This window comes from Motacilla alba, chromosome 8, assembly GCF_015832195.1.
Source record: "Motacilla alba alba isolate MOTALB_02 chromosome 8, Motacilla_alba_V1.0_pri, whole genome shotgun sequence".
In the NCBI taxonomy this organism is placed as follows: domain Eukaryota; kingdom Metazoa; phylum Chordata; class Aves; order Passeriformes; family Motacillidae; genus Motacilla; species Motacilla alba.
In genome coordinates, this window is record NC_052023.1 from 9,869,639 (window position 1) to 9,895,091 (window position 25,453).

The 25,453-nt window shown below is 52.0% G+C and overlaps 1 protein-coding gene across 6 annotated transcripts in view; it reads right to left on the reverse strand.

Moving 5' to 3' along the window:
* Window positions 1-25,453, reverse strand: part of RNF220 (ring finger protein 220) — a 220,569-nt gene that overhangs the window by 109,892 nt on the left and 85,224 nt on the right. For 4 of the 6 annotated variants that reach the window (XM_038143853.1, XM_038143854.1, XM_038143856.1 and 1 more), the window contains exon 3: window positions 19,608-19,682. The exons of the other annotated variants lie outside the window; for them this stretch is intronic. In XM_038143853.1, the coding sequence (XP_037999781.1) occupies window positions 19,608-19,682 (75 nt within the window). The remainder of the gene's footprint in view (window positions 1-19,607; window positions 19,683-25,453) is intronic. 6 annotated transcript variants of the gene reach the window in all.

Consider the following 25,453-nt stretch of genomic DNA (forward strand, 5'->3'; position numbering starts at 1 on the left):
AAACCCTCTGATTTGCCCCTTTTGCTTCTCCAGAAGGGCCATGGGATGTTCTGGTTGAGTAAACGCTTCTACCTCCAAAACCCACACCCTCCTGTAAGCCCCAAACCCACTCCTTCTGATGGTTCCTTACGGAGTTCTCAACCTGCTCTTCTGTGTGGAAACACAAGCCACGTCCCCAAGGGTCCCTAAGAATCGCCAGGGGTTCCTCTGCCAGGGCCACCATGAGCCCATCCACGCAGGGGCTGGTGCCACCCTCCCTCTGCTCCGCTCCAGGGGACACCATGGTTTCATCCCCTCCCTGTGGTCACCACGTGGCCGAACCCTGTCCCCCTCCTCCCAGTGCTGCCTCCCAAGCACGGCTGGAGGATGTGACGTGAGGGTCCCTGAACAGGCAGCAGTCACCTCGCTTTAATAACAGCTCCCAGAAACAATTGTACATTTACAACCCAGCGAGCGAGCTTGGCACGCTGAGCCCGCTCCCCTTCCAAGGCTTAATTTGATTTTGACATATTGGCTCGAGATTAAAGGGCTCTCATAAAAAAGGAAAAAAAGAAGAAAAAAACAACACCAAAAAACTCCAAACACACACACACACACACATATCCAGCCCCCCCACTGCCCCCTTTTCAGGGCTCAAGCAAAAGTGCTAACATTGTAATATTTTAAGTAGAGAAAATCCAAGTGTGCTTTACCCCCCGCTGGCTCTTATGCTGGGCTTATAAAAATTAAGTGGAAACCTACACAGCTGTAGGCTATAAATCCTTTGTCGCTAACACAGCCAGGCCTGGTACCTGCCTCCAAAAAAAAAAACAACCAAAAAAACCCAAAAAACAAAAAGAGAAAATAAATGCAAACTCCAAGAAGTGAACAGCCAGAAAAGATGCATAGGGCTGGCCGAGCTGGGCAAGTGCAGGAGCAGCTGTTGGGGCCCTGGAGACACCCCCAGGGCCAGGGGGGCTGCAGGAGGAAGTGAGGAAGAGAGGAAAGTGCCAGAGCATCAGGGAGAGCACAGCAAAGCAGTAAGAGCCCTCTCGGCTGAAGATCAATTAGCATCAATTACTGACTTCATTTAATTGTCGTAGAAGATGAATTTGTCATTTTTAGTCTGGAATTAATGGGAGACCTTCAACTTTCCCTTGGCAGCCCCATCAGGTCACTGAGTATTTTCTTCCTCCTTTTGCACAGAGGAGAAATGTGGCAGCAGGGAGAAGAACTGAGAGCTGCCAGTGCCACCCAGATACCTGTCCCATCAGTCCTTGCCCATCCCTGTCCATCCCCTTGGCATTCCCATCCACTGCCATCCCAAGCATGGAGCAAGGTGGTAGCCAGGCATGGCAGCTGACTGGTACAAGCAGCTCAGATGGTTCTGGTGCCCTTACCAGCTCTTGTGCCATGCCTGGCAGCACTTTTGCCACCACCTTTCTTGTTTTCTCTTTTTATTTGGGCACTTCCACTTTTTTCCCTCTTTCCTGCTTTCCGCCAGAAATTAATTTTGCAGCCGAGGGCTGCAAAGTGTTTACATTTTCCCCAGCAAACAGGCGACAGTAAACAATGAATGCTCGCAGATGAAATTGAATTTATAACTGCATTATGGGGCCAGATAACGCCCTAAAATAATACAACGATAAGGAAATTCGATTTGATTGCCACCACGAATCAGCTTGGGCCCATCTGCAGCCAGGGCCTTCCATAATAATTTTCAATTGGGTTTGTAAACCTTATTTGTCCTTAAATATTTCTGTCATTTTTCATTGCCAGAGACAGGTCCTTGGGCGCGAAGCGGCGGATTGGTCCCACTGGAGCCACGCCAGGGTGCAGGCAGAGCCGAGCGGGTGCCCAGTGTGCCGGGCGGGCGCCGGGGATGGCGGTGACAGCCACTCATCCTATCCATCACTGTGTCGACAGCCAGGGAGGAATCTCAGCCAGAAATTGAGTTTGCCTCACAGGGGACAACTGAACAAATTAATAGACCATTAGCCAAGCAGTGACCTGAGAAATGAGGGTGCTCAGGCTCCCCACAGGTTTGGTAGGGAGGAAGGGGAGAGGCAATGGCGGTCCTGTTTTTGTCCCAAGGGGACAGTCCCAGTGCCCTGGGATGGGAGATGTGGGTGGGCTGCCAGCCCAGCTCATTTGCAGCCGAGCACTGGTTCACTCAAAAACGGCTGCACTGGTGCGCAGAGGCATTGCCAGAATGATGCAGGATTCTGATGGGTGGGAGCTGGCAAGAGGGGCTGCAAGGATAATGCACAGTAATACAGAGGGACAGCCAGGCAGCAGTAAAGTGAAAGGTAGAGAGAGTGTGAATAAAAGTCCCAATCTTCTAATTTCTGAGAATGTCCCACAGAAAGTCACAGTACAGAACTGCTGCATGAAATGGTGCTGCAGCATGCAGAAACAGCTCCCAGCTCCTCGGGGTTCAGGGGCACAAGACATCCCCACCCCCAGTGGGTGACAGGCCCAGGGTTCCTGCCAGGCAGACGCTGGGGTCTGCATTCATCCCTGCCAGTCTCAGCCCTCCTCACACAAAAAAAGATGCTGAGCTGGGAAAGCACTGGGCACCCCCTGTATCCCAGTCACCAGCTGGGGCTGTGGGACCTTGCAGAGGACTGATCCCAGGAGGACATGATCCTCCTGCCCCCAAAAACCACCAGGTGCCCAGTGCAGCATCTCTCCTCTGCGCCCTCCCTCCGGCTTGCCTTTATCATCACCATTCATTATCCAAATGACTACATTTATTAAGTCCCCTGCCAAGGCATTACAGAGTGGTCTGTAACAGAGATTAAAAGCAGAATAAAACACCAACATGATCTCTTCTCTAGTAAACAAAACAATAAACAGCCTCAGCACTGGCTATCAGAAACACACCAGCCACGGGAGGGATGCCAAATTCATTGCTGCCACAACAGGGACATACTAGTGCCTCTGCTCCCAGAGGTGGGGTCAGACCTGCACTGGAGACCCAGCTGGTGGGGTAAAATCTCCACTCACCCTGCACCACCCCACATCAGCTGGGACGCTGAGCCCCACAGTCCTGCCCTTCCTCTGCCCCTACAACCCGAAGGGGAGAGACAGCTGAGGAATGTTCCTCTGTCAGTACTAACAGCCTACTGCACGCCTGAACCAGGCTGGGTGGGTGACTGTCCCCAGGCCTGCCAGCCCAGCGTCCCCCATGATACCAAGGTATGGCAGTCCAGGGAGCAGGCAGATGGATTCCCATAGTCCCAGTGGCATTTGCCAACAGCTGGGGCAGTGGTGGGATCCAGCGAAGAGCCACAGCTCCTTGTTCCTGCCCACTCATGTCTGCAGAGCACGGCATCAGTCCTGCAGCACGGGGCTGCTTGGTTCTTATTTTCAAAGGTATTATCTAAAGTCTGTGGAACAAGGTGCTTTATGAGGAGGCAGCAGGTTTCCTTTGTCTCTGCCGGAGATAATCAGGTGCAGATAGGATATACATTCTGTAAAAACATACACTCACTTCCACTCACCGGTTACCTTTTTCTGAGAGCTGTAAGGGTTTCAATTACCGGATTCTGGGATTTAGTGCCCAGGGCTTTTTGGTGTGCGTTAGATTTATTAGAAGGTTTAGTACCAGCGCAGGATTCACGCATTTACTCCCAGGAGCCCAGCTTCCGTTCACAGACCCTAAATCATGAGCTGAGATGGGCTATTGTCACTTAGGACATTAGCATGGTTAACGTACGTGGGGATGATTAATAGCAATACACATGCAGCCTCCCCGTCTGTCCCAAACGCTGCTCGGCCACCTCTGCCTGAGCCAGGGGCTGTGAAGGGCATGGCCAGCTCACCTGCCTTCTCAGGGAGGGCCACATTGTAACCCCTCACAGGAGCCCCCAGTGCTCAGCACCACCCCAGAAACACCAGTATCACTGCTTTATGCTGGGTTTTTGTAGTTGTTGTTTGGGGATTTTTTTGTTGATTTCTTCTTGTTGTCTTTTTTTTTGGTTAAGATGAAGTGTTGAAGGCACTCAGGGCCAAAGGTGTTTCTGCCAAGGGAGACCTATGGGAAGCCCCTGCCTTCCAAGGGCAAGGGGAAGGTGCACAGGGGCAAGAAGGGGGCTGGAAGAAGGGGCAGGATGCAGGTTAGCAAAACCTGTGGGGGAAAAAAATATTCTAAGAGTAAACCAAACCTTCCCTGCCAGGACATATCCACCACCCCTTGCTCCCCAAAGGGTACCTCAGGCCAAATCTGTCACTGAAGGAAAGAGAAGGGCAGAGAGCAGTCAAATGAGAACTCTCTTTAATAAGCAGAGAGCAGCCGAATAAGCCAGCCCCTCTGATCCAAGCAGATCTCCCCTGAAAAATCCCATGGGATTATCTCACCTGTCTGCCTCATCCTCACATCTGTAGGAGCACATCCACATGTTACAGTCCTCCTTATTGCCCCAGGTTACTGGCAACTCATCACAGAAGTGGCACCCCAGCATTTCAGGGATAGAGCAACCTCTGCACTGGAGGTACCCGAGGCTTGAGGTGAGTCCTCAGCCCCGCTGCACTCCAGAGGAGACACGACCACACTCCTAACAAGCAAGATCCTGATGGCTTTTGTCCTTTTTCCAATACTGTGTTGCTTACATTCCTTCTTTTTTAATTAAGGCAGCCCCAGCTGATTTTACAAGCTTGCCACTGATTCTCTCCCAGTCTCTGTGTCTCTCATATGCTTGAGTGCTAGTATTAATTATTAGAGCCAATTTACTGTTTATACTCTGATGTTTTAACTAATTACCACTAATGGCAGACACCAGTGGGCAATCAACTTCATTTAGTTCCCAGTGCAAACCACTCATTACCATCTGAGAGGGAACGAGAGTGCGCGGGAGGGATAAATAAAGACCAAGCTGCATGGGTGAGTGCCTGGTGATGAGCTGCAGCACCGGGGAAGTCCCTGCTGCCCAGGGCAGGCCTTTTGGCAGCGCTCCGGGGAAGGATTTAAATCTCCAGCACGTGTGGGTGGGCAGCAGGGGAATGTTGCTGTGCAGAAGTGCCCTGCAGGAGTTGTGAAGATCACTGGCTCTTCACTCCATGTGCTAAGTCCTGCCTTGGCACTGGGCAAAGGCTGTGAGCCTGAGAGTTGCAGTTACCAGAGAGCAATGTGCCTTTTTCCTTGCATGGTAAATAGCTTCTTTTCCCTTCTAGGATTCAACCCTGGGGGAATGCAGCCCCTGCTCGTGTTTTTGGCTTGGTGTGATGCCAGATGGAGCCAGGTTTCCTGAATCCCAGGTGCCTCTGGTGTTAATCCTGCTGCGAGAGGAATGGTGGGTGATGTGAAGTCAAGCTGAGCTGGGGCTGAAAGGTCCCTGAGCTGAGCTTCCTCCTGTCTGGAGCTGGGCTAATGAAGGTCACTCATGGAGATAATTCAGCTGTTTCTGGGTGTAGTGATATTGTCAACAGTGATCCTTAACACAGCACATCCCTTAGCCTAGCTTGTGTCTCTGTCTATGTGCTTCCTCTGGAGAGCCAGGAAAGACCCTGATGCACATTTTACTCCCCTGCACCTCATAACCACTGCCAAGAACCTGCGATGCTAAAAGCGCACCCCCTTCAGGGGGTACAACTCTCCTGGCCACGCTCCTCCCCATTTTGGCCCAAGAAACAAACATGTGGTGTAGAGAGGGGACTGCAAGGAGGGATGATGGAGTAAGATGGCTCCATCGGAGCTGGGCTGGCTCTGAGGATTCAGGAATAAACTTTTATGGGCACATCCCAGAGCAAAACACAATAGACAGAGCTCCTGTGTGTCTCCCATATGGCTGAGAAACACCTCTAGAAAAAGTGTTGTCCAGATTTATTTGTTTCTTATTCCAAGACCTGTTAACCCTGACAAACCTCTAGCTGACTGTACTTGTGCTTCTGGGGATCTGGACTCCTCCAGCTCTTGAACATCAACCTTTCCAGGGGACAGAAATCTCTAATGACCTGCCAGATGATCTCATTACCAGTAGTGGGAGTCCTGCCCTAACAAAAGGGACCATGGTGTTTTTAGAGTTTACATTTCATCAACTTCAGCATACAGCAGTGCCACAACTCCTCAGCTGGGAAGCCCAAAACAGGCACAAAAACCAGAGGGACAGGGCTGGGCATGACCTCTCCAATGGGGTCTTCAATCTTTCTCTCTCCCTTTCATGTTTTCTCTCATTCTTTCATTCCCTGATTTGCTCTGTTGAAATCTTGATTTTTAAAGGAAGACGGAGGATGTTGGAGACCTGCTCCACAGTGGTGGGGATGTGGTTGCCTGTCTTGCAAGGAGAGGGGGTTATAACTATGCACACATCTGAAATGTAATTGCTGTCAGCTCTCTCCATTCTTGCAGCACGAGGCCTTTAATCTCTCCCACCAGACCCATCGGCCCTGATATTGCAGCTCCAGAAAGGCTGGTTTTATGTACTTTAACCCTGCGACCTTTACAAATCCCATCATTCCAATCAATACGTCTCATTAGCGTTAGGTAAATGTATGGGATGGATGGGGAGCTGTGCTGGCAGGAGCCCGCAAAGGGTGGGGTGGAAAGGGTTCCTGCCTGCCTGCTCTCAGGGGGCAGCACAGCCCCACCATGCTCCCCAAGATCCTGGGGGCATCCTTCTCCCCACAAGCATCCTTGCCCCCAAATATCCCTCCCCACAGATGCACACCTTGGCACAGCCAGAGATGGGGGCCAGCTAATGTGGAGCACGAAACAAAGTGCCTGCAAAACCAACTGCGGAGTCAAGAGCCCAAGCTGTTAACTGGACCAAGCTGTTGGAGTCATTTTTCTCCCCTCTCATTGGGAAGCAGACATATGTTTTACAGCTTTTCCCTATGTTGACTAAATGAAAACATACGGGCCCCATGGCAGGTGATGGGAAAACAGCATGGGGTGTGTGCAGGGCTGCCTGCCATCCCTGCCTATCAGGCAGGGGAGCTGCCAAGGATGGCAGCCACTGTAGATGTCAGGGTAAAGCCATGGAGTGGGGTGAGGAAAGGAAATCTCTGACACTTCCTATGAAAATTAAAGGCTTCATTAATCCATGGAGAAGTATGAGTTTACACCAGGTGAGTTTATACCTCACCAGCACAGGAATGCTCCCTGTGCCAGGTGGGATTGACCCAAAGATTCATGGGGCATCAATGCACCAAGGACGCTTCAATAAAAGGATGGGGCCAATCCTGCCTTTGGGAAGGCTGGAGACCAGATACTGCTGCTTTTCTTTTTTTTTTTTTTTTTTTTTTTTTTTCTGAGAAGAGGTCTCCCTTCCCTGAGGATCAATGCCTCAGTCAGCAGGGCTGTAAATAGTATTACTGCCCATAAAGCAACCCAGCCCTCCTCCAAAACCTGCTCAAACGTTTGACTCAAGTGACCCACTGGCACCCACAGATCCCATAGGAGCAGGTGGCTTGGGGGCTGCTCTTGCTGCAGCATGCCCATGGTGGAGGCAGCATGCTCATGGTGGGGACAGCCTGCCCTGATGTCTGTACTTCCTTGCTCCTTGTGTTGCCACCAAAGTGTGGGGTGGCTTCTCAGGAATCCACAGAATGAGTGGCCTCCAGACCTTGGCACTGCCAGCTCGCCTGTGACACGTGCCTTGCAGATCTGCCCTGTATCAGATCTGCATCCCAGAGCTTGAACTGAGCTATCCCATGCTCAAACTAATTCACACCCAGGAAATCCAGCTTCCCAAAAGGAAAGAAAATTACTTTAAGGTTTTCTCCTCCCAGCGGGGCAGCTGAGATGCCTGAGCAGGTGAGGGTGTCTTCCTTGTCCTCCCCAGGCAGGGCAAGCTTTTTCAGTAGCATCCGGAGCTGGGTTTAGTTTCTGAGCTCTGCTATCCCCATCTGCAGAGCCAGCACGTTACTGCAACAGTGTTCAGCCCCCCCAGCTCCAGGCTTGCCTCAGCAGGAAATGCATCCTGGTGAATACAGCACACAAAATATTTGTGTACATCTATTTCTGCAAGAGCCTACAAAAGCAAGGGCTTGAAAGCTACAGGCCAGCTCTATTTTTCCACATTAGTGAGGTTTAAAGAAGGTTTTTCCATGAGGTTTAAACTTAAGAGCTGGGCCAAATACAACAATTGCTGGAGAGTGGGGCAGCCAAATTTTCTAGTGGGGATACCTAGAGCTGGATATGCGATGTTCCCATGTCTGCAGGTGCTTTGGAGATGTGGCTCATGCGCTCCCCCTTCCCAGCGCTGGTGCCTACTCTCCTTCTCTCCCTGCTGCTGTGTTTTGCTGAGGCTTTTCAGCAAGACCTCGGACTTGTTGACAAGCACTAAACTTCGCTGTGGCATGAAAACCATTTAAACACTAAGCTCCCCTCAGCTTTAGTGAGATGACTCTGAGGATCTCAGCACAGCCCCTGTCAGAGGGCAGAGGGAAGGAGAAATGAATAAATCCTCTGGTGGGGCCAATTTCTCTCAATGTGACACTGTTCCTGCTGGAATTAAAGGGGCAAGTCCTGAAGTGTCTCTTGAGAGTGGTGGGCCATTTCTCTGACCACCAAACAGCCATGAAACCTGGATCTGGTCCATGATAGGAAAAACTAGTCCATTGCTCAGAGTCGTCCTCTCCAGCAGAAAAATTGCTGAGCCCAACAAAGCCCCTGCTGTGCAAGTCCCCAGCTCTGCCATGCACTGGGGCACCTCACCCTGGCTAAGAGCTCCCGACGACAGGGCACCCATGTGCAGGGGGCTCATGGGATCTTTCAAGAAAGCTTTTTTGACACCAGTACTGTGGAACCAGCAGAAAAACCTCCCAGGCAGCTGCAGACCCTCGGCAAGCCTTTTGGAACAATGCTGCCCTCCTCAGTACCGAGCTCCCTGCCTGGCCATCCCCACCGGGCAGCAGGGCATCCCACTCAGCCACTGCAAAGGGGAATGGGGTGACAGGTGGAAAGCTGGCACATCCCCCAGCTGCACAGTCGTTGGAGGAGGACAGAGAAGAGGCCTTGCTGCTTTTTAACCTTCTGGGGCTTGTCTGCCAGAGAAAAGCTTAGCAGGAGGAGAGAGATTGTAGATAGACAAGGGGATTGGTGGGGCTGGAGATGCAGGGAACTGCAGCAGCTTTAGATTTTATCTGCACCTCTGCAAGGCTTGGCCTTGGAATCCCAATCAACAGTTGTTAATAAATGCAGGGAAGAAGTTTGAGAGGTTAAAGGCAGAACATCAGCAGGGCACCGGGGGAGCCTCTCACAGATGAGAGTACTCAGTGCTGTCACTATGTAGTCTAATACCACCTGCAGCATATAATACCACCTTAGCAGATCCCTTTCCCTTACCCACTGCTTATGGATAGCAGTGGGAACAGAGGAAATTCGCAAAGACCTGAAGTCCCTGCCAGATCCCTGTCAGCTCCATTGGCTCCTGGGAACCTCGGTTCCTGTGCTGCACCCCTTAAAGGGATGGAGCTGAGCCCAACTCGGGGGAAGGTGGGAAGAGGCTGGAGGAAGCTGTAGACATGGGAGCATGCAATTCTCAGTTCTTCCTTTCACTCTTGGTCTCTCCTGGCGATATTCAGCCCCCAGGACTGCTCTTCTGTGTGCTCCTTACCACCATGCATGGTCTGGATGTGCTGGACCCATTCCTTCACTGTGTTTCATCTGTGTCACTGGGAGCTCTTCTTCTTTGGAAGGAGCTGGAGAAAAAAGCTGGGGGCAGGTCCAAGGCTGGGAAAAAAAAGCTGGTTTAGAGTGTCACTGGAGAGCAAGCAGGGACACAAAGCCTTGAAACCTCATTCCAAAGCCACAATTGCTCCCTGTTGCGCCCTGTCTCCTCACCTCTGGTCTGCAAAAACCTGACTTTTACTCAGCCCAGCCTTTCAGTCCCAGCCATTACAATGACAAGGGTGATAAGAGATTCTTATCACAGTGCTCAGAATCGATTTGAAGCTGAACCCTTTCCTGCACTCCTCCTCCTCCTCTTCACACCTGCTGGAGCAGCAGTCGGCGCTGCACAGGGACTCAGCAGCTGGGTTTGCTGCAAAGATGACAGTTCAGGGTTCAGATCCCTCCAGAGATACATCCCTCAGCCTAGCAGCTCCAGCTAGCACACGTCCCTCAGCTGGAAACAGAGCATGGGATTGGAGCCAGGATGCCTGGGCTCCTTCCTGACACACATCTGGGGGAGACCTGCTCAGTGTCCCCAGCCTGCAGGAGGGACAATGCAGCTCTGCATCTCTGGAGGACATTGTAAGCCTCTGTCCAACGGGATCTGGGCAAAAAGTATGGCCTCCCAGCTGAGGCAGGAGCTTCTTCTCTTCCTTATGCTTGGGTGAAAGGAAGGTGAAGATCCTGCTGACCCCACAAGAGAGACAGGGCAGTCTTGAGTCTCAAGCCTGGGGCTCACTGCATGCTGTTTTACTCCTGCCTTCCAAAGAGCTCTTCCTTTCTACAGCTGAGTGTGGCCTGCCTTTGTTTGGATCTCCTCCTGACCCTATCCACACACCCACGCCTGAGGGGGACATATCCTGCCCTCCCGTGAGTTGCTAATGGGGACAAGGTTTGGGAAGAAGACATTTCCTGCTGGCAGAGCAAGAGGCTTCTAGGCTGGAGTGGGTGTCTGTAAGCCCAGTAACAGCAAAATTGCCAGCATCCCCTTGGCATCACTGCAAGCTGCTGTCCCATCCCTTGCCCAGAGGCTTTCTATGTGCCTCTCAGAGCAAACAGAGACTGCACACAAGTTTCAGCGATGTTTGGGCTGATTTAACACAGCTGCTTGTCTTTTGATCTCTGTCTGCAGCCACTGCTTCCACCGTTTAGAGAAACTTAGTCCCTCCCACCAGTGTCAAAGGGTGGCCAGATCCCTTCTTGGAGAGCCCTCTGATACAGCAGCCCAGGCTTCCACATTTCAGTTTCCCCCTTCTCATCTGTGAGATATCAGCACAGTCCTGTCTGCCCAGGAGGGAAGGCAGAGGACCTGGCAGCACAACTGCCCTGGGCAGCTGGCACTGCAGCTCCCCAATTTTTGGGGGTGCCTTGGCTCAAATGCATGCACCCACTCTTTGCTGCACACCTGCAAAGGTGAAGCAGGACCTCAGCCACTGGTGGGGAAACTGAGATAGAGTGGCTTGTGGCTTGCACAGCCACACAGCACAGCTGCTGAGGGAACTGAGATGTCCTGGAACAGGGCTGCTGAGGGGACCAAGACAACCTGGTCTGGACTCACATGAGAAGTCTCAGTTCCTTTTGAAACCTTGTAGTCCCAGCAGCTTTGGTCATGCAGATGTTGCAAATCCTCCATTTCCTCCCAGAACCATCTCTGGGAAGGGCAAAGGAACAAGGCAGCAGCGGGGGAAGCATCTGAACAATCAGGGCTTGTGTGGAGATGAAGAAAGGCCCTTCTTGTTGGCCAGTGCAGTTGGGTGAGGCCGAGGGCATCGCAGGATGGCACCCCAGGTACTCCAGCTGTGCCAACTCTCCAGCCCAACAGAGAGGGGGCTGTTGTGGGCCCAGCCCCGGCACAGGGTGTCACCGCCTGCCTTGGTTAGCAGGGATGCTCTCTCTTTGTGCCTGCTGGTTTCTGCTCTGCTGACCCGCTTTGCTCCATCAGCTGGCACCATCCATCACCTCTGGCAGCTGCATCAATTCCAGGGCTCTGCAATGCCATTCCCCAGGGGAAAAAGCACTTTTTTTTTTTTAAGGGAAAGGAGGAGTATTTTCTCTCCTGGCACGCTGCAAGGCTCCCTTCCTCTCCTCCTCAGAGACATCTAATGCTCAATCCAGCCCAGGGACAGGGGCACAGCATGTGACTGCATTCTTCATTCTGCCCAGCCCCAGTCTTCCCCCTGGAAAGCAGGGCCAGAAGGGCTGCAGTACCTGCAGGGATCCTGGGGCTGATGTGCACTGGCCCTGTCAGGAGCTGGGAGAATTCAGTCTGGCAGTGGCCCAGCCCTTCATACAGTGCCTTATCAGGCCTGGCTGCAACAGCAGCAGCTCAGGGAAGGTGTTGTTTCCTATGTCTCATGGCAGATGGCGGTGGTTACGAGACAGGGTGCCAGGGCAGTTGCAAGCCGGGTCAGCTGCAGGATCTGGTTTGAGAATGGAAACAAGGTGTATTCACACCTCTGTCCTGAAAGCCCTTCTCCAGGAGACAGCGAGTTTAGAGCATATGCTGGCAGCAATGCCCCATGACTGAGTGCTCACCAAAGGCCACATTGCTGGAGGGCACCTATAGCTGAGTGGTGGGAAAAAATAAGACAACCTTCATCTCTTCTTCCCTGCTTCCCTGGGCCAGGATCAGCCCTGCAGTGCTGGATGTTGCCCCAGCTCTCCCCAGCCTTAACTCACTGTCCTGAGATCCACATGCGGGACAGGACCTGACCATTTTATCAGGGCTCTCTGCCCCTGTCTCAGCAGTCCCACCTCAGCAGCAGAAACATATGCCTCTTCAATCAATACTCAGCTCTGAGTAGTCCTGACAATTCACAAGAAAACAGGGGCACTAAATGTTAATTATATCTATTTAGATTTTAAAAAATTTATTACTGGAGTTAGTTCCAGCCGGAGTCATAAAAAGGTGCAGAGCAAGAGGCGCTGCTGTTCTGTGGGGTGAGCGGGACTGAACAGCCCTGGCCACCCCAAACTGTTGCTGGGCAAGGATGGAGGGATGTCCCTTGCCATGCCCACCACATGGCAGGACACTGCTCCTTGGAAAGGGACTGCCATGGGAAGGGGCTGTGTGGGGGCAGTGCTGGGGGGGTGTGCAGAGCCAGCGGCGGAGTCTCGGGGCGCACGGCAGGTACTTGCTTAGCTGTTGTGCTGCTGGGACCCGGCCTGCCCCAGCCTGTGGGCTTCTAATTTACTGCTTTCCTTTTACCGTAAAACTGAAAGGGGAAGGTGCACCCTTTAATCACTGCCTTCGGGGCCCCGCCTGAAACCACACAGAGACCAAGCGAAGGCTAGGAGTTAATGCTCCTTCCGACACCTTTTTATGATTCACGGGCCTGACCTTGAGCCATAAACCGCTCAACCTCCCCGCCACACTGCCAGTATTTACAGCCTGCAGGGGCCATTGCACGCAGCCACCGATGCAGATCCACGGCCGGCCGCGCACGCCGGCACAGGTACACAGCTGGGGATGCAACAGCGATGCAGCCAGAGGTGCACAGGCTGGGATGGCCACATGTCTGGGAACGGCCATGTGGATGGGCAGCCAGGGATGGGCCCTAACACGGCACTGGAGATGGAAATGCACCCAGTGCACCCATCGATCCGTGCTTACGCACGCCTGTGTGCGCACAGGTAAATGCACTAGGATGCCCTCAGCGGGCAGCCCCTGCAGACACACATCAGAGCATGTTTCATGCAGGGAGCTGGGCACCCACATGCCCCCTGCCTGGGCATTGGACACGGGACCATGGTGGGGGCTTTCCGCTTGCTGCAGCAGGGCAGGGGCACAAGCACTGTGGGCATGGCACCACAGGAAAAGGCCAGGAGGAGCTGGCAAACCACAACCGCTACAGTGTGTCCCCCACTCCCCAGCAGGAGGAACATCTGCTGCCTTAAGAACCCTCAGTGGCACTCCAGAGGTAGGTCCTGGCATCAGGATTTGTCCCACTGCATCCCACCAGCCCCAGGTCTTGCTCCAGAGGTGAGACCTACAAAAGCCTACGCTGGTCCAAACTGGAGCAGAGTGAGGTCTACTGGTCAAAGCAAAGGGTGCTCCTCAGAGTGGGTTCTGGTCAGCACGCTCCTGGCTTTATGCCTCAGTTTCCCCACCACTGCAGCAGGAAAAATAATCCTGACCTATCATGTTTGCATGGAGTTGGGAGGCTGAGCTTGTTAATGTTTGCGAAGTGGGTTTGGCTCCTGTGATAGAGCAAGCCAGAAATGTGAAGGTCATTATTATTAGTGGGATTAAAGCAGTTGAACCCAGAGCAAGGGGTACAGGGGAACACAGCACTTGTGTCGAAGCAGTAACAAATCGCACACATGCGTAACCTCAAAGCAGGGATGAATGCTACGATTATGGCTCATTTTAGAAACACTGTGCCGAACCAGGGAGCTGCCAGAACACCTTCTAACACTTCTGAAAAAAAAAAAAAAATACCCTCCATGAATACAAACAGGACTGAGATAGGCTGTTCCTGGAGACACCCAGAGCCTGTCAGGGCTCACTCAATATATGCCCAATGAGGCCACAGACCCATAAGTATCACTTGCCAACACAGCTCAGCTGGTTCTCACTAGGATCAAAACCTTCTCCTATGCCCCCACTGGGGCATCATGGCAGTGGACAACTTATCCAATACAAGTCTCCACCTTTTTTTTTTCCCCAAGTTTACAGGTTGTCTAAATTTTTTTGCTTTCCTCCTTGCAAAACAAAAGAGGGAAAAAACACCCTTATCTCAGAAAGCAGAGTTCAGGAAAAAGCTACTGGTCTTTTGGACTTGGTGAGTCCCCATTGGTAGCCTTGCTTGTCACAGAGAATTTATCAGCCAAACACAGTGCTGGTATAATGTGCTATATAACTTGTGCATAAACAAACTTCAGCATGATAAATGCCCTGCTTTGAAGCCATAAAGTTATTAGCTGGTGGCTGTTAGCTACTGCTTAGCATGGGACATGCTCCTTCCGTTAACCCCTGGATGCCCCGCCTGCGCTCAGAACCCCAGGGAGATCTCTGGAGGGCATCTCCGCACAGCAGGAAAGCACAGAGGGATCTGATGGGCAGGGATGCTTCTGCTGGCATCTGTGCACACTGTACTTGATGCAAAGGCTGAGAGAGGGAAATGCTTGCTAGGAATGGGGCTAGGAATGCTGGCAGCTCCTTGCTGTCCTATTTGAGTGCTTTGGCAGCTCCTCTCCTTCCCTCTGCCCCTCAAGAGGCAAATGTGGAGGGGAGCAGGGCTGGGGCAGTTAGGCATGTACTCACAGCTCAGAACTTCTGGGTGTGCACCCATTTCAGAGATGGGCTAAGATGGGGTGGGAGGAAGTCAGCACCCCTCCAGTGCCCAGGTCACTGCCTTTAGGTGAAGAGCTGCTGAGGACTCCATAGTAAAAGCCCAAAATTTTTCTGGCATCAGCCAGGCAGCACGCTCCAGTGAGGTGTTTAGAGTTCCCTCTGCTGCCTGCAGTGCATGGCTGCTTGCAGCTCCTGGTGAGCACAGCCTTGCTGGAGGCTGCGAGAGGCCGGAGAAGCAGAGCTGTGTCCCCAGGCCAGCACTGCTGGAGATGGGTGATCAGCACCACAGAACCAGCACTGCCACGGCTCCTGCCAGCACCACACATGCGGAGCACCCTCCTCTGCACAGAGCCAGCCTGTGACACCCTCCAAGGACCTCTGGTCCCCTAGGCTACCTCCTGCTCTTGTCCCACCGGACCAAGGCAGGGAGCTGGGCATGCTAAGGATGGCAGCCGGTCTCCAACACCCAGCCCAAGGCATGGACAGATTTATGCAGCATTGTGGCAACTTGTTGGACACACAGCTTGGAGTCCTGGAGCTGCATGGGAGAGGCTGGTGCCCAGGCAACAGCTATCCCCCGCTTGCTATCCCTGTCCCAGTAAAACCCCTCCTGCAAGGCAGCAGGAGGTATTTCAGCAGGACCAGTTGAGGGGCAGCAGGACTCAGGGCTGCCTCAGAGCCTGTTCCTCATTCAAAGTCCTGTGTTGAAGAAACTTGTAATTAGAGTCCTGAGTATTAAATAATCTCCATGACCCTCCTTCCATTGCTCCCACAGCTCAGGAGGCCAGCCTGGATTATTAATACAGGCAAGCAGAGGATGGCAAGCTCACCGGGTGGGTTGGCAGACCTTGGGTCACGTTCCTGAGTACAGAGCAGCCAAAAGCACCATGTCCCTGCCTAACAGCATGACTTCCCTTTCCTGTGTCCTCTCTCTCTCTTGGCTGAGTTTGACAGGGGTCATCTCACTTGGGCACAGTCGGCACTTTGGGGATAGCATTCAATGAGCTGAAACATCCCAGAATGAGCAGAGCTGCTTCTATGCTAACTTGGTCTGCACAGTCCTTTGCAGAGTGGCTGAGAGCAGACTCCTGCATCCCAGAGGCTTGGATGAGCCTTGCTGGAGACAACTTAGTCTTGGAGACCTCCCAGCATGACGGAGAGCAGAGCAGCAATCACAACCTAAAACATCACTGCAAGGTCTTCAAGCATCCTATCTCTGCTCATCCAGGTCTTGCTAGGGTCTTTAAGAGCCTCAGCATTATAAAGGCATTGCTGGAGTATGGAGAGGACATGGACACTCTTTGTACAACATGGCCCTCCCATCCCAAGACTGTCCATGCTGCTTGGGGTATGGACACGGCTCCTGGGATGGCCAGACTCCCCAGAAAGACGCTGCCCAGGCACAACCCAAGGGCTGATATGCTACAAAGAGCTGCCACAGATCAAGAAAACAAGATATGAAATAAATCCAAACTTTTCTGACTCCCTCGTAACCACCAACTGCTTCCCTCATCTGATTTTTTCCTCTTTTCTGCTGCAGCAATAAAAAGGGGAAAATCAACATCCAAATGATCTTGTTTATGGCGACTAAATAAGCTGCATGTGCTTAATCCGTTAGAGTTTAATGAATTTACGACTTGCTCTGGAATTTGACAAGGGCTGTAAAAGAGTAATTAACATTTATCAGTGTGTTTTTTACACACACCCCACCCTCCTCCCGCCTCCCTTCCCTCCTCCTGCCGCCTGTCGCAAAGCAGCACCGGGTATCGGGGGGAATATAAAAGTGATCAATTAATTCTTAATAATCTCAGGGAAAGATTGTAGAGTCACAGTATGAACTCAGGGAGTGTCAATAAACATGCCAAAGGTTGGTCCCCCCCTTCCTGGCGCTGCTGCAGAGGAATGTGGGCAGCCAGGGAGGGGATGGGGCTGCAGGGGCGGTGCTTTGGTGGAGCAGCCATGCACCCCTTTCCTTCTCGGTCACACTCCACTGCCCTCCAGATCAGCTTTCTGTCACTGACACAGAGGCCTCTGCGACAGGATGAAAGTGAGCAGGGGGCTGGTGACAAGCGGGGTCCCATCTAACACAGCAGTGGTGGAGATTTGGAAACACAACCCCAGTTGCTAACTATGCTAGTCAATAGCTCTGTCCTAATAGACCTGAACCTGTTGGGAGGGACCCCAAACTCCCCACCCTGGTCACAGGGATGCTTAACATCTGCTTAGATGTAGAGCTGCCCCACTGTCACCCTTTTGTCACTCAGAACAGGCGGCTGCTGTTGTTTCAGCTGTACTAGACATGAGGGTACGTCCCTGCTGGCCCCTGAGACAAGCAGAGGGAGTCACACCTTGCTTGTGCCCAGCCCTCCCAGCTGCTTAGCTGCTGTGGAGCAGGGAGGCGAGCAGGGATGCAATTTGGGGGCTGCAAGGGGACAAGCCCAGATTTCCCCCACCAGTCCCAGAGTGGGCTGAACATGATCTCAGTATCCCAGGAGATTCCTCTGCTAGAAGCCCAGTGTGTTCTGCCTTGGGCCACCTCCCTTGGCAGCCCTGGAAAGCAAAGCCAGGAAGAGCCACAGCCATCACCTTCCTGGTAGGGAAGACAGACATGTCCCCTGCTTCTGTGACTGCAGCATCCTGCCCCCAGCAGCAGCCTTTGCATGCATGTATGTGACCAGGGTGTGGGGAAGCTGCATGACTTTACATCCATTGGGGAAGAGAAGGGTCAGTGCTCCTGAGGGCCACCAGGCTCCATGGAGGAGACAGAGAAACATCTGGGCTTGGCTGTGGGGCAAAGGGTCCTGGAGACCCACAAACAAAAGCTCAAGGTGATAAATCCTCAGAGGTTTGACACTGTCCGGAGATCTGCTCCGGACAGAAACAAATTCTCCCTGTTGAACATAATAGCCCAGAAATAAGCAATGAGACAGGGATGCAGAGGGCTGGATGCAGGGAGTCTGGAAAATCTCTGCCCAACCCCATGCAGAGCACTGGAGGTGGAGGCAGCGATATCCTCCCAGCGGGCTGAGATCCCTGTGCCAGGTACACACCTGCCAGCTGGATGGGGTAAACTTGGGATTTCTTGTGAGGCAGGAGTTGTCCAAGCCAGCCTGAAGCAGCTGAGTGCAGGAGAGGCAGGGAAGAGAAAGAGAAAGTAACAGGATGACCTTGCCTTTATGTCACCTTGACTGGTTTGAATCCAGCTGGCTGGCCTGGGCTGGGGGACTGGGCAAGGGGCAGAGCTGGTGGGGAGTGGGGCTGAATCCTCAATGCAGGGCAAGGGAGTGAGGGAGGGGGGCTGCAGCAGAGTCACTCTGCATGGCCAAATCATCAGAGAGCACCAGATCCCAGCAGCCTCTGAGTGAGAGTCTCCAACCCTGGGCAGGCTTGTAGTGCCAGGGGCTGCACAGAAGTGGCACAAACGCACCTGGGAGGGAGAAATGGAGGCACGGGGAGGGGTTTCAGGGACCAGGACCGGTCCCAGCACACCAACATCTGCTTTGCTCCCTAGGCAGCAGGTCTAGCTCTCCATTCCATGAGTGGTGTAGCCAACATCCACAGCTGAGGCTGCCAAAATCACTCAGGATACACTCGGGGATCACTCAGGAAACAGCGCCAGTTGCTCTTGCAGTACTCTGCATTGCTGTCCAGGCTGCACCACAGATGCCCTGCATGACCTCTGGATCTCTCCTCTGCTGGAGGAGAGGATGCTGTGTGGGGCAGTGAGGGGGCAGAGGGGCACTGCACTCCCGCTGCCTGGGCTGGCTCAGATGCTCCCATATCAGCCTGTCTAAACAGCACCTCCTCCTGCAGAGCCCTCGCGCTGGGGGTCGGCAGCTCAGAGTCTCTGGGATTTATCACAGTATTCCTGGAGCAGCTTGGAACAGACATCCCAAAGGATTGGGCCAACCAGACCCACCATCATCCAGCTGCTGGAAAAGCAGCCCCTGGGGCTGAGGTGACTCAGGTGGCATTGGGCAAGTCCTCCCTGGCCACTGCCTCACTGCCTCACACCAGGCACATGACTTCACCTCTGTGCAAGGCTGGAATCCCCCCACATTACCCTGGTGTAGAGGCAGTGCAACTCAGAGAAGGAGCCAGGCTGTGATGGGCAATGCTTGGCCAATGTTTGCTGCTTTGCAGAGGCACCTAATGGATCAGAGACAGCCTGGCCATGCCCCAGCCTTGCTCCACTCAGGTGCTGCTGACTGTTGTAACAAAGATCATTTATCTAGCTGCATCCCCAGTTTCTCCTGTTTTCCATTTCCCCTTTCTGTCACTCAGGTGTGACAATTTTAATACCTATCAATAATAAGGTGGATGCTAACTGTAACAGAATGTGCAGCCCCATGTTGACTTTTCTCCATCTGAACAGTCACACTTCAGGTGACAAAAGAGTTGGAAGGAGTTAACAGGAGACACCCCCCCAGGTCCTCTAAATGCCCTGTCCTGGGTTTTAAGCCCATAAGCATTGGTGCTAAAGATGATTTTAAGCCATGATTATAAGAAATCTATTGATCCTTTTGACTCTATAATGACAGAGTAACCATTTTAATAAAACACCTATTAATCATGCATTAACCCTTCTTAGCTATTTATACACTGAATACCAAATCAACAAGGGTGTTCAAATTTCTAGGAGGCTTTTTGGAGGGGGAGAGAGAGGAGATTTCTTTAGATAACAACAACAAGAAGAAGAAAATAATGTAAACTTACAGAGGGGGAGAGTTAAAATCATACGATGAGTGGCAGTTGCAGACGCCTGGGGCCCTCTTTGGTTGTCGCTTCTATCTGGCAATCAATTGACAAGAAATTGAGATTATGAAACATTGTGCCTATGATCAAAGCAGGTGGGCATACTTCCCCCATCTGAGGCCAAATCTCCACTCCCCCATGGGAACTAACATCAGGGAACACCAGTAATTTGGCCTTCAGGGGGTACGAGACAATGCTGACACCAATTTTACTGTGAATGTGTCCACCAGCCCCATGGGTCTTTATGGCAAACTTGGAGCAAGGTTGCAACACCCTAAAGGTGGATCCTACTGGAGCATCTAAGATGCCAACGATTTCTTGTGAGAGACTTCATCTGGAGCAACAGAGTAAAAAGAACAGGAAATTAGGAAAGCAAGCACTCCACCAGCTCAGGCCAGTTGGGAATGGGCACGGGTTGTTGACCCCCTCTCCTTGCCCTTCCTTGAAACCCACAGCATCAGTGTGGAATGGTTCAGCTTGCAGATCTGGACTGGCACAGCCCTGGGGCCTCTTGTGGAAGTGCTGTACAGGGGGCAGACAGGGCTTCCTTCTGCCCCAACCGTTGCAGCCTCAGAAACCACAAAGTCCCCGGGTGCATTAGGAACTGCCTGGAGGCCGGAGCTTCCTGCAGGTGCCCCACGCTCATGAATCACACCTTGTCAGGGCCTGGGGTGCCCAACGGCTGGGTGACCTCTGAGATGCCCGGGGAGTCCTGCCCTGGGATGCACCTGCCTCCCCACCATGCCATGCCAGCCAGGCAAGGGTTAAGCAGGCATTAATCACACTGTTTGAGAGACATTTCAAAGCCTCTTCCAAATATTATAAAAAATGTCTTTAATCATCTAATAGCGTGAACTCCTCTGATGATGGATGGAAAGAAGTCGCCTCTCTCCTCCTGATCCTAACAGATGAGGCTGAAGAGCTGCTGGTTTGGGGGGGGGGGGAAAGTTGGGGAGGGGGTTTGGGGAAGAGAAGGACATTTCTCAACCTCCCACCAGAGCAGTTATAAATATGAGGTCATACAGCAAGAGATGATAACACATTAAGGGCTCTTGAGATATTAGTCTGTCAGCCTCGTTAGACACAGCCTATTTGGGGCTGACTGCGTAATTAGAGGCTGGGGTACCCATAACTCATTGGTGTTTATATGGTAGGAAGGGGCTCCAGTCACCATCACTCTCAGCACTCTGAGAAGCCATCTTCATCAAGCATTAAACCCCACTCCCTGCTGCAACTACAATCCTACTGCCCCCAGTAAAAACTGCTCCTGTTGCCCTCCTCCTGCCCTTCCCACTAAGCCTGGAGCCCATTGCATGCTCAGTGCACACACCCTCACCTCTCCCCTCCCTTCTAGGTGGGGAACAGGGTTACAACTTGGCCAAGGTGCCCCAAGGTGAAGTTAGTGAACAAGTGGAAAAGTCCTGGCTCTCAGTTCCTTTCCCATGGAACAGCCCATGGGGAGCAGTCCATGCTCAGCTCTGCAAGGGACTGCATCCCCTGAGAACCCCTAGACAACCTCCACAGCAAGTTTGACCTTCACCCTTCCACCCTCCAGGGAACAGCTCTAGGCTGGGCTGGAAACAGCTTGGACAAAGATGGTCCTGGGAAAGACCATGCAAGAACACCAGGAGAGCTTGTGACTTCCACCCTGTTGTAACCATCCCCATGCTTGGTGTGGAAGCTGGTGAGGAGCTGGGCTTTACATGTGTTCTCCAGTTTCTCTTCTCAGTTCTGTCTAGGGGGCAGTGAGCACAGACACGGACAGGCACTTCTCAGCCAGCCCAGCCAAAAATTTGGACAAGTGAAACAGGGAAGGGGAGTGTTTCCCTTATGAAACTGAGCAGAGCAAAGGCTCCACAAGAGCCAGCTTTGACTCGACAGGGAACAGACAGGGAGCAGTGAGCAGGGGGAGGCAAACAAAAGCCAAACCCCGTGCTGTGCACCCCACAGAGCCTTCCCACCAACACATCCCTGTAAGTCTTCTTGCTGTGTGGCAGGAGGAAAATTAAGGCACCGGGAAGTACAGGGACATCAAACGAGAAACAAGAGCCCTTGCTGCAGAAACTGCCTGACACTGCCAAGGTCCATGGCACGGCCACCCAACGCCTCATCCCCTCTCCCTGCTTGAGTCCTGTAGCCAGGGAGGGGGCAAGGGGTCTGCAGAGGAGGGGGCAACCCCATGGCTTCCCAGGATGAGGTAGGATAATGAATCCTGATGGGGGAAGTGACCTTTTCCAAATGCCACATGTCATTGGATTTTATATCACACCAGGACAATGTGCCATGGGTATTAAAATCGTTTTTCCAATAGAAGCATGTGTGTGTATGTGTGTGTCAGAGAAAGATGTGAGAAAAATAAAATTAAGATGTGAAAATTAGGCTGTGTCCAAACATGGCCTTTAGAAAAAGACTTGGATCCTCACAGAGCAGGACTGGAAGAAAAGATCCATGCCTTTTGCTCCAGAGATCACAGATGATTTTGTCAAGGGAATACGACTTGTCCAAACCCTATGACAGAAAAAGAGAAAAGAAACTCAAGGCCTGGTCTCTGTTTCTAAAGTTCTGCAAAGACTTTCAACTCTACAGTGTTCCTCTGCTGTGGAGGGACACCTGCAGAGCTGCTCTACCCATGGAGGCACATACAGATGCATGTGGAGCACAGATCACCTTGCCTGACACCACAAGTGTTAGTCTGGTGCATAAGGAGACAAGCCAAGTCCTGCATGACAGACAATGCCAACTTGCTCAGCCTCACCTGGGATGCAAAGCAGCCCCCATCCCCGTAAGCCAGCCCAAAGATGTGAGCAGAGCATCCATGGAGTTACCCATACACACAGGTATGGACACTCTCTCCATATATGCCAGGATACATTCTGATGTGAAAGCACAATGTGAAAAGGAAGGCACTGGAAGCCAAATTCACTTGAACTCCAGCCTGTTCCCTCAATCTGCAGGGCAATTGTCCGGCTGAAACAACAATTGTCCGGCTAGGACAAAAAAAAAAAAAAAAAAAAAAAAGACAAGCTGTGTTTGTTTATTCAGCTTCTTTCTCCCTCTCTCCTATCGACAATACCCTGACACTGTGTCCTGCTGCGCCAGGGCTGCAACCCCAAAGGGCTAAATTTGTCCCAGCTGGAGCCCTGTTTACAAGCCTTGTCCTGTTTACAGCATGGTCCATCCTGCCCAGGGCCAGGCAGTGGCCATCTCTGGGGTGGACAGTTCAAGCCTCACCTTCCTTGGCCTCTGCTGTTCCTAGGCTGCCCATGTGGTCCCTGGAAAGATGCCCAACTCCCCACACTCCCCATGCACTAGCACACATGGCAGCTCTGCGGCCCCCTGCCCATCTGGGAAGCAATGAGGAGATATGGGCTTGCATGGGCTGCTGCTTGTCCAGCATAGTTCTGTGGTGGTCCAGGTGGCTACAGCCTCCATCAGCGCTGTCTGGTGGCAAACCACCCTTGTTTGCAAGCTCAGCAGTGGGGGTGCAGTGCATTCCATGTGAAGCCAGCTGGGAACAGCCATGCTCCACCATGAAAGCATTAGAGGAGCTGCACGGCTCATGCAGCCATGCATGGATGCTCTGCTCTCCATACCTTACATTGCAGTCACTTTTTTTCTTGCAGTCAGTCATCCATCCCCCTCTTCCTGATGGGCTCACATGGGCTGGGAGAGCAAAGCTGGCAGGAGCTTAGCTCCTCTTCTGGATGACAGAACTGGGTGTCAGTCCAGGAGTCTGAATGGCTGAGCCTGGACGGACGTGATGGGTTCAAGGCTTTGTGAACAGGCTAACCCTGGGGAGCTGGAGGAGGGGTGCTTACTGCCAAGTCCCACTTGCACTCTTCCCACACTGATTCCCATCTCTGCTGGTATGCACTGGCCTTGCTCTGCTGCAGAGTGATGGGACCTCACCAGCCTGCCCTCCAGTATGGGGGTCTCCTGCCATCCGAGGCTGCCTCACCTGCAGGAGCTCTTTTTGGCAGGACTCAGTTGGCAACATCCAGGCTCTTATTTGCTGTTTAATGAGCTCCAGCTAATGAATCCCAACACACAAAAGGTTTTCATTAAACCCTGGCTTGCTGTCAGCATTCGCCACAAGTTGGGAGAGGTTGGGAGTCACAAGAGTGGTTTCAGGGGTGACTGAAAACTCTCACCTTGGAGCCTGTGTGCCACATGCTGCCCTGTCACCCTTTCCATGTCCATACCTGGTCTCAATGGATGCAGAGGGAATGTGAGATCCCCATGGATATGAAATGAAGCAGCTTATCTTGTGCTACTGCAGCCTCTTTCATCAGGGCAGTGAACAGAGGATCACCTCATCGCCAGTGGCAGGGCCCCTGCTCTGCAGTGATGGATTTTGTATCTGCTAGGGGCTACATCCACTTAGGCTTAATGACTGAGCAACCTTCAGCACTCTGATGATGCAGCCTTTTCTCACATAGACCTGGTAGAAAACACTTCCTGCTGTTGCCCTGGGAAGCCTCTTGCTTGAAGCCAAGAGTCCTGGACCACATGTTGTGATACTGGGCCCCTTGTGTGCCTACGGAGCGGAAAGGAGGATCTCACACAGGGACCCTGACGTGGGTTCAGCTCCCAAACTGGATGAGGGGCTCAAATCTCTGTGCCCAATGCTGCATCTGTGCAAGGAAGGGTCCAAGAGCAGCTGAGCCTGGACCAAGGCTCCGGTTGCTGCAGGCACAGGAGCAGAAGAGCAAGTTTCCAAAACCTTCCTGTTACTACACTTTCTGGAGACAGATTGTCCAGAGCAATGCCCGTGGTGGCACTGTCATGGTGTCCATCTTCCAAGCGCCTCCTTATCTCTCACTGCTCACACCTCACTTCTTGCCTACAGCCCACTTTTGGGTTTGTTTGTAGCCTGGGTGGGGGGAAACCTTTCTGCACTGTGTGTCCTGAATGGCATCACATGGTGAAGCAGAAGCTCCAGGAAGAGCAGAAGAGGGGTTGCACATTCCAGCCCACCTCCCTGTCCAGAGTTTTGGAGACCATCTGTGCATGACTGTGGGTGGGGGTGAATTTGAGCATAAAGGCTTGTCTACATGAACTGCTGCTCCTGAGAAGCTCCCCATGCTGGGCATTTCCTGTTCTCAAAATAACACTTTCTTTGCTCAAGTTCACCAGACCCCTTTTCACTCTGAAATACAAATGGAAGTTTTGGGGAATATTTCAAAAGTCAGAAAATCACTCCCACCCTTCATTCATGTTCACTTCCAAATACAGGCAGGACTTTAAGGGAAGGGCTAATGGAGTGGCACATCTGCACACAAACACATACATCTGTGCCCCTCACATGTGCAGATCCTCATCTCCGGAAGAAGATCTTCTTGTCAGGAAGTCACGGCCCTGATTACTTTGTCTTCTACGTTTAAGAACATCCCTAACTGCTCCTTGGATAGCTCAATTAGTAAAGTGAATATATTATATAAAGTCTAAAAGATTAAACTATCATAGGCAGCCCATAATTTCATGAAGAAGTCAGGGGAGCATATCCCTCTTATTAACTCTATAACAAATGTGATGAAAATGTTCAAATAGAATGTTAATGCAATGTTACGTGTAATTTTCCCAGGCGATTTTCTGCTGAAATATTTCTTTATTAATAGTAATTGAGGGTATAAATTATGAATGAGGCGATTTTCTCCTTTCACTGGGAAAGACGTACTAATGGCAATAATTCTTTATAATAATTTTTTTGGGGGGAGAATGGGGAGGGAGCTAGGGTGAGGGGTTTAAAGAAAAAAAATCTTTAAAGGAATTGCAAAATATATAGACTAGCAGTGCATGTTTTATGG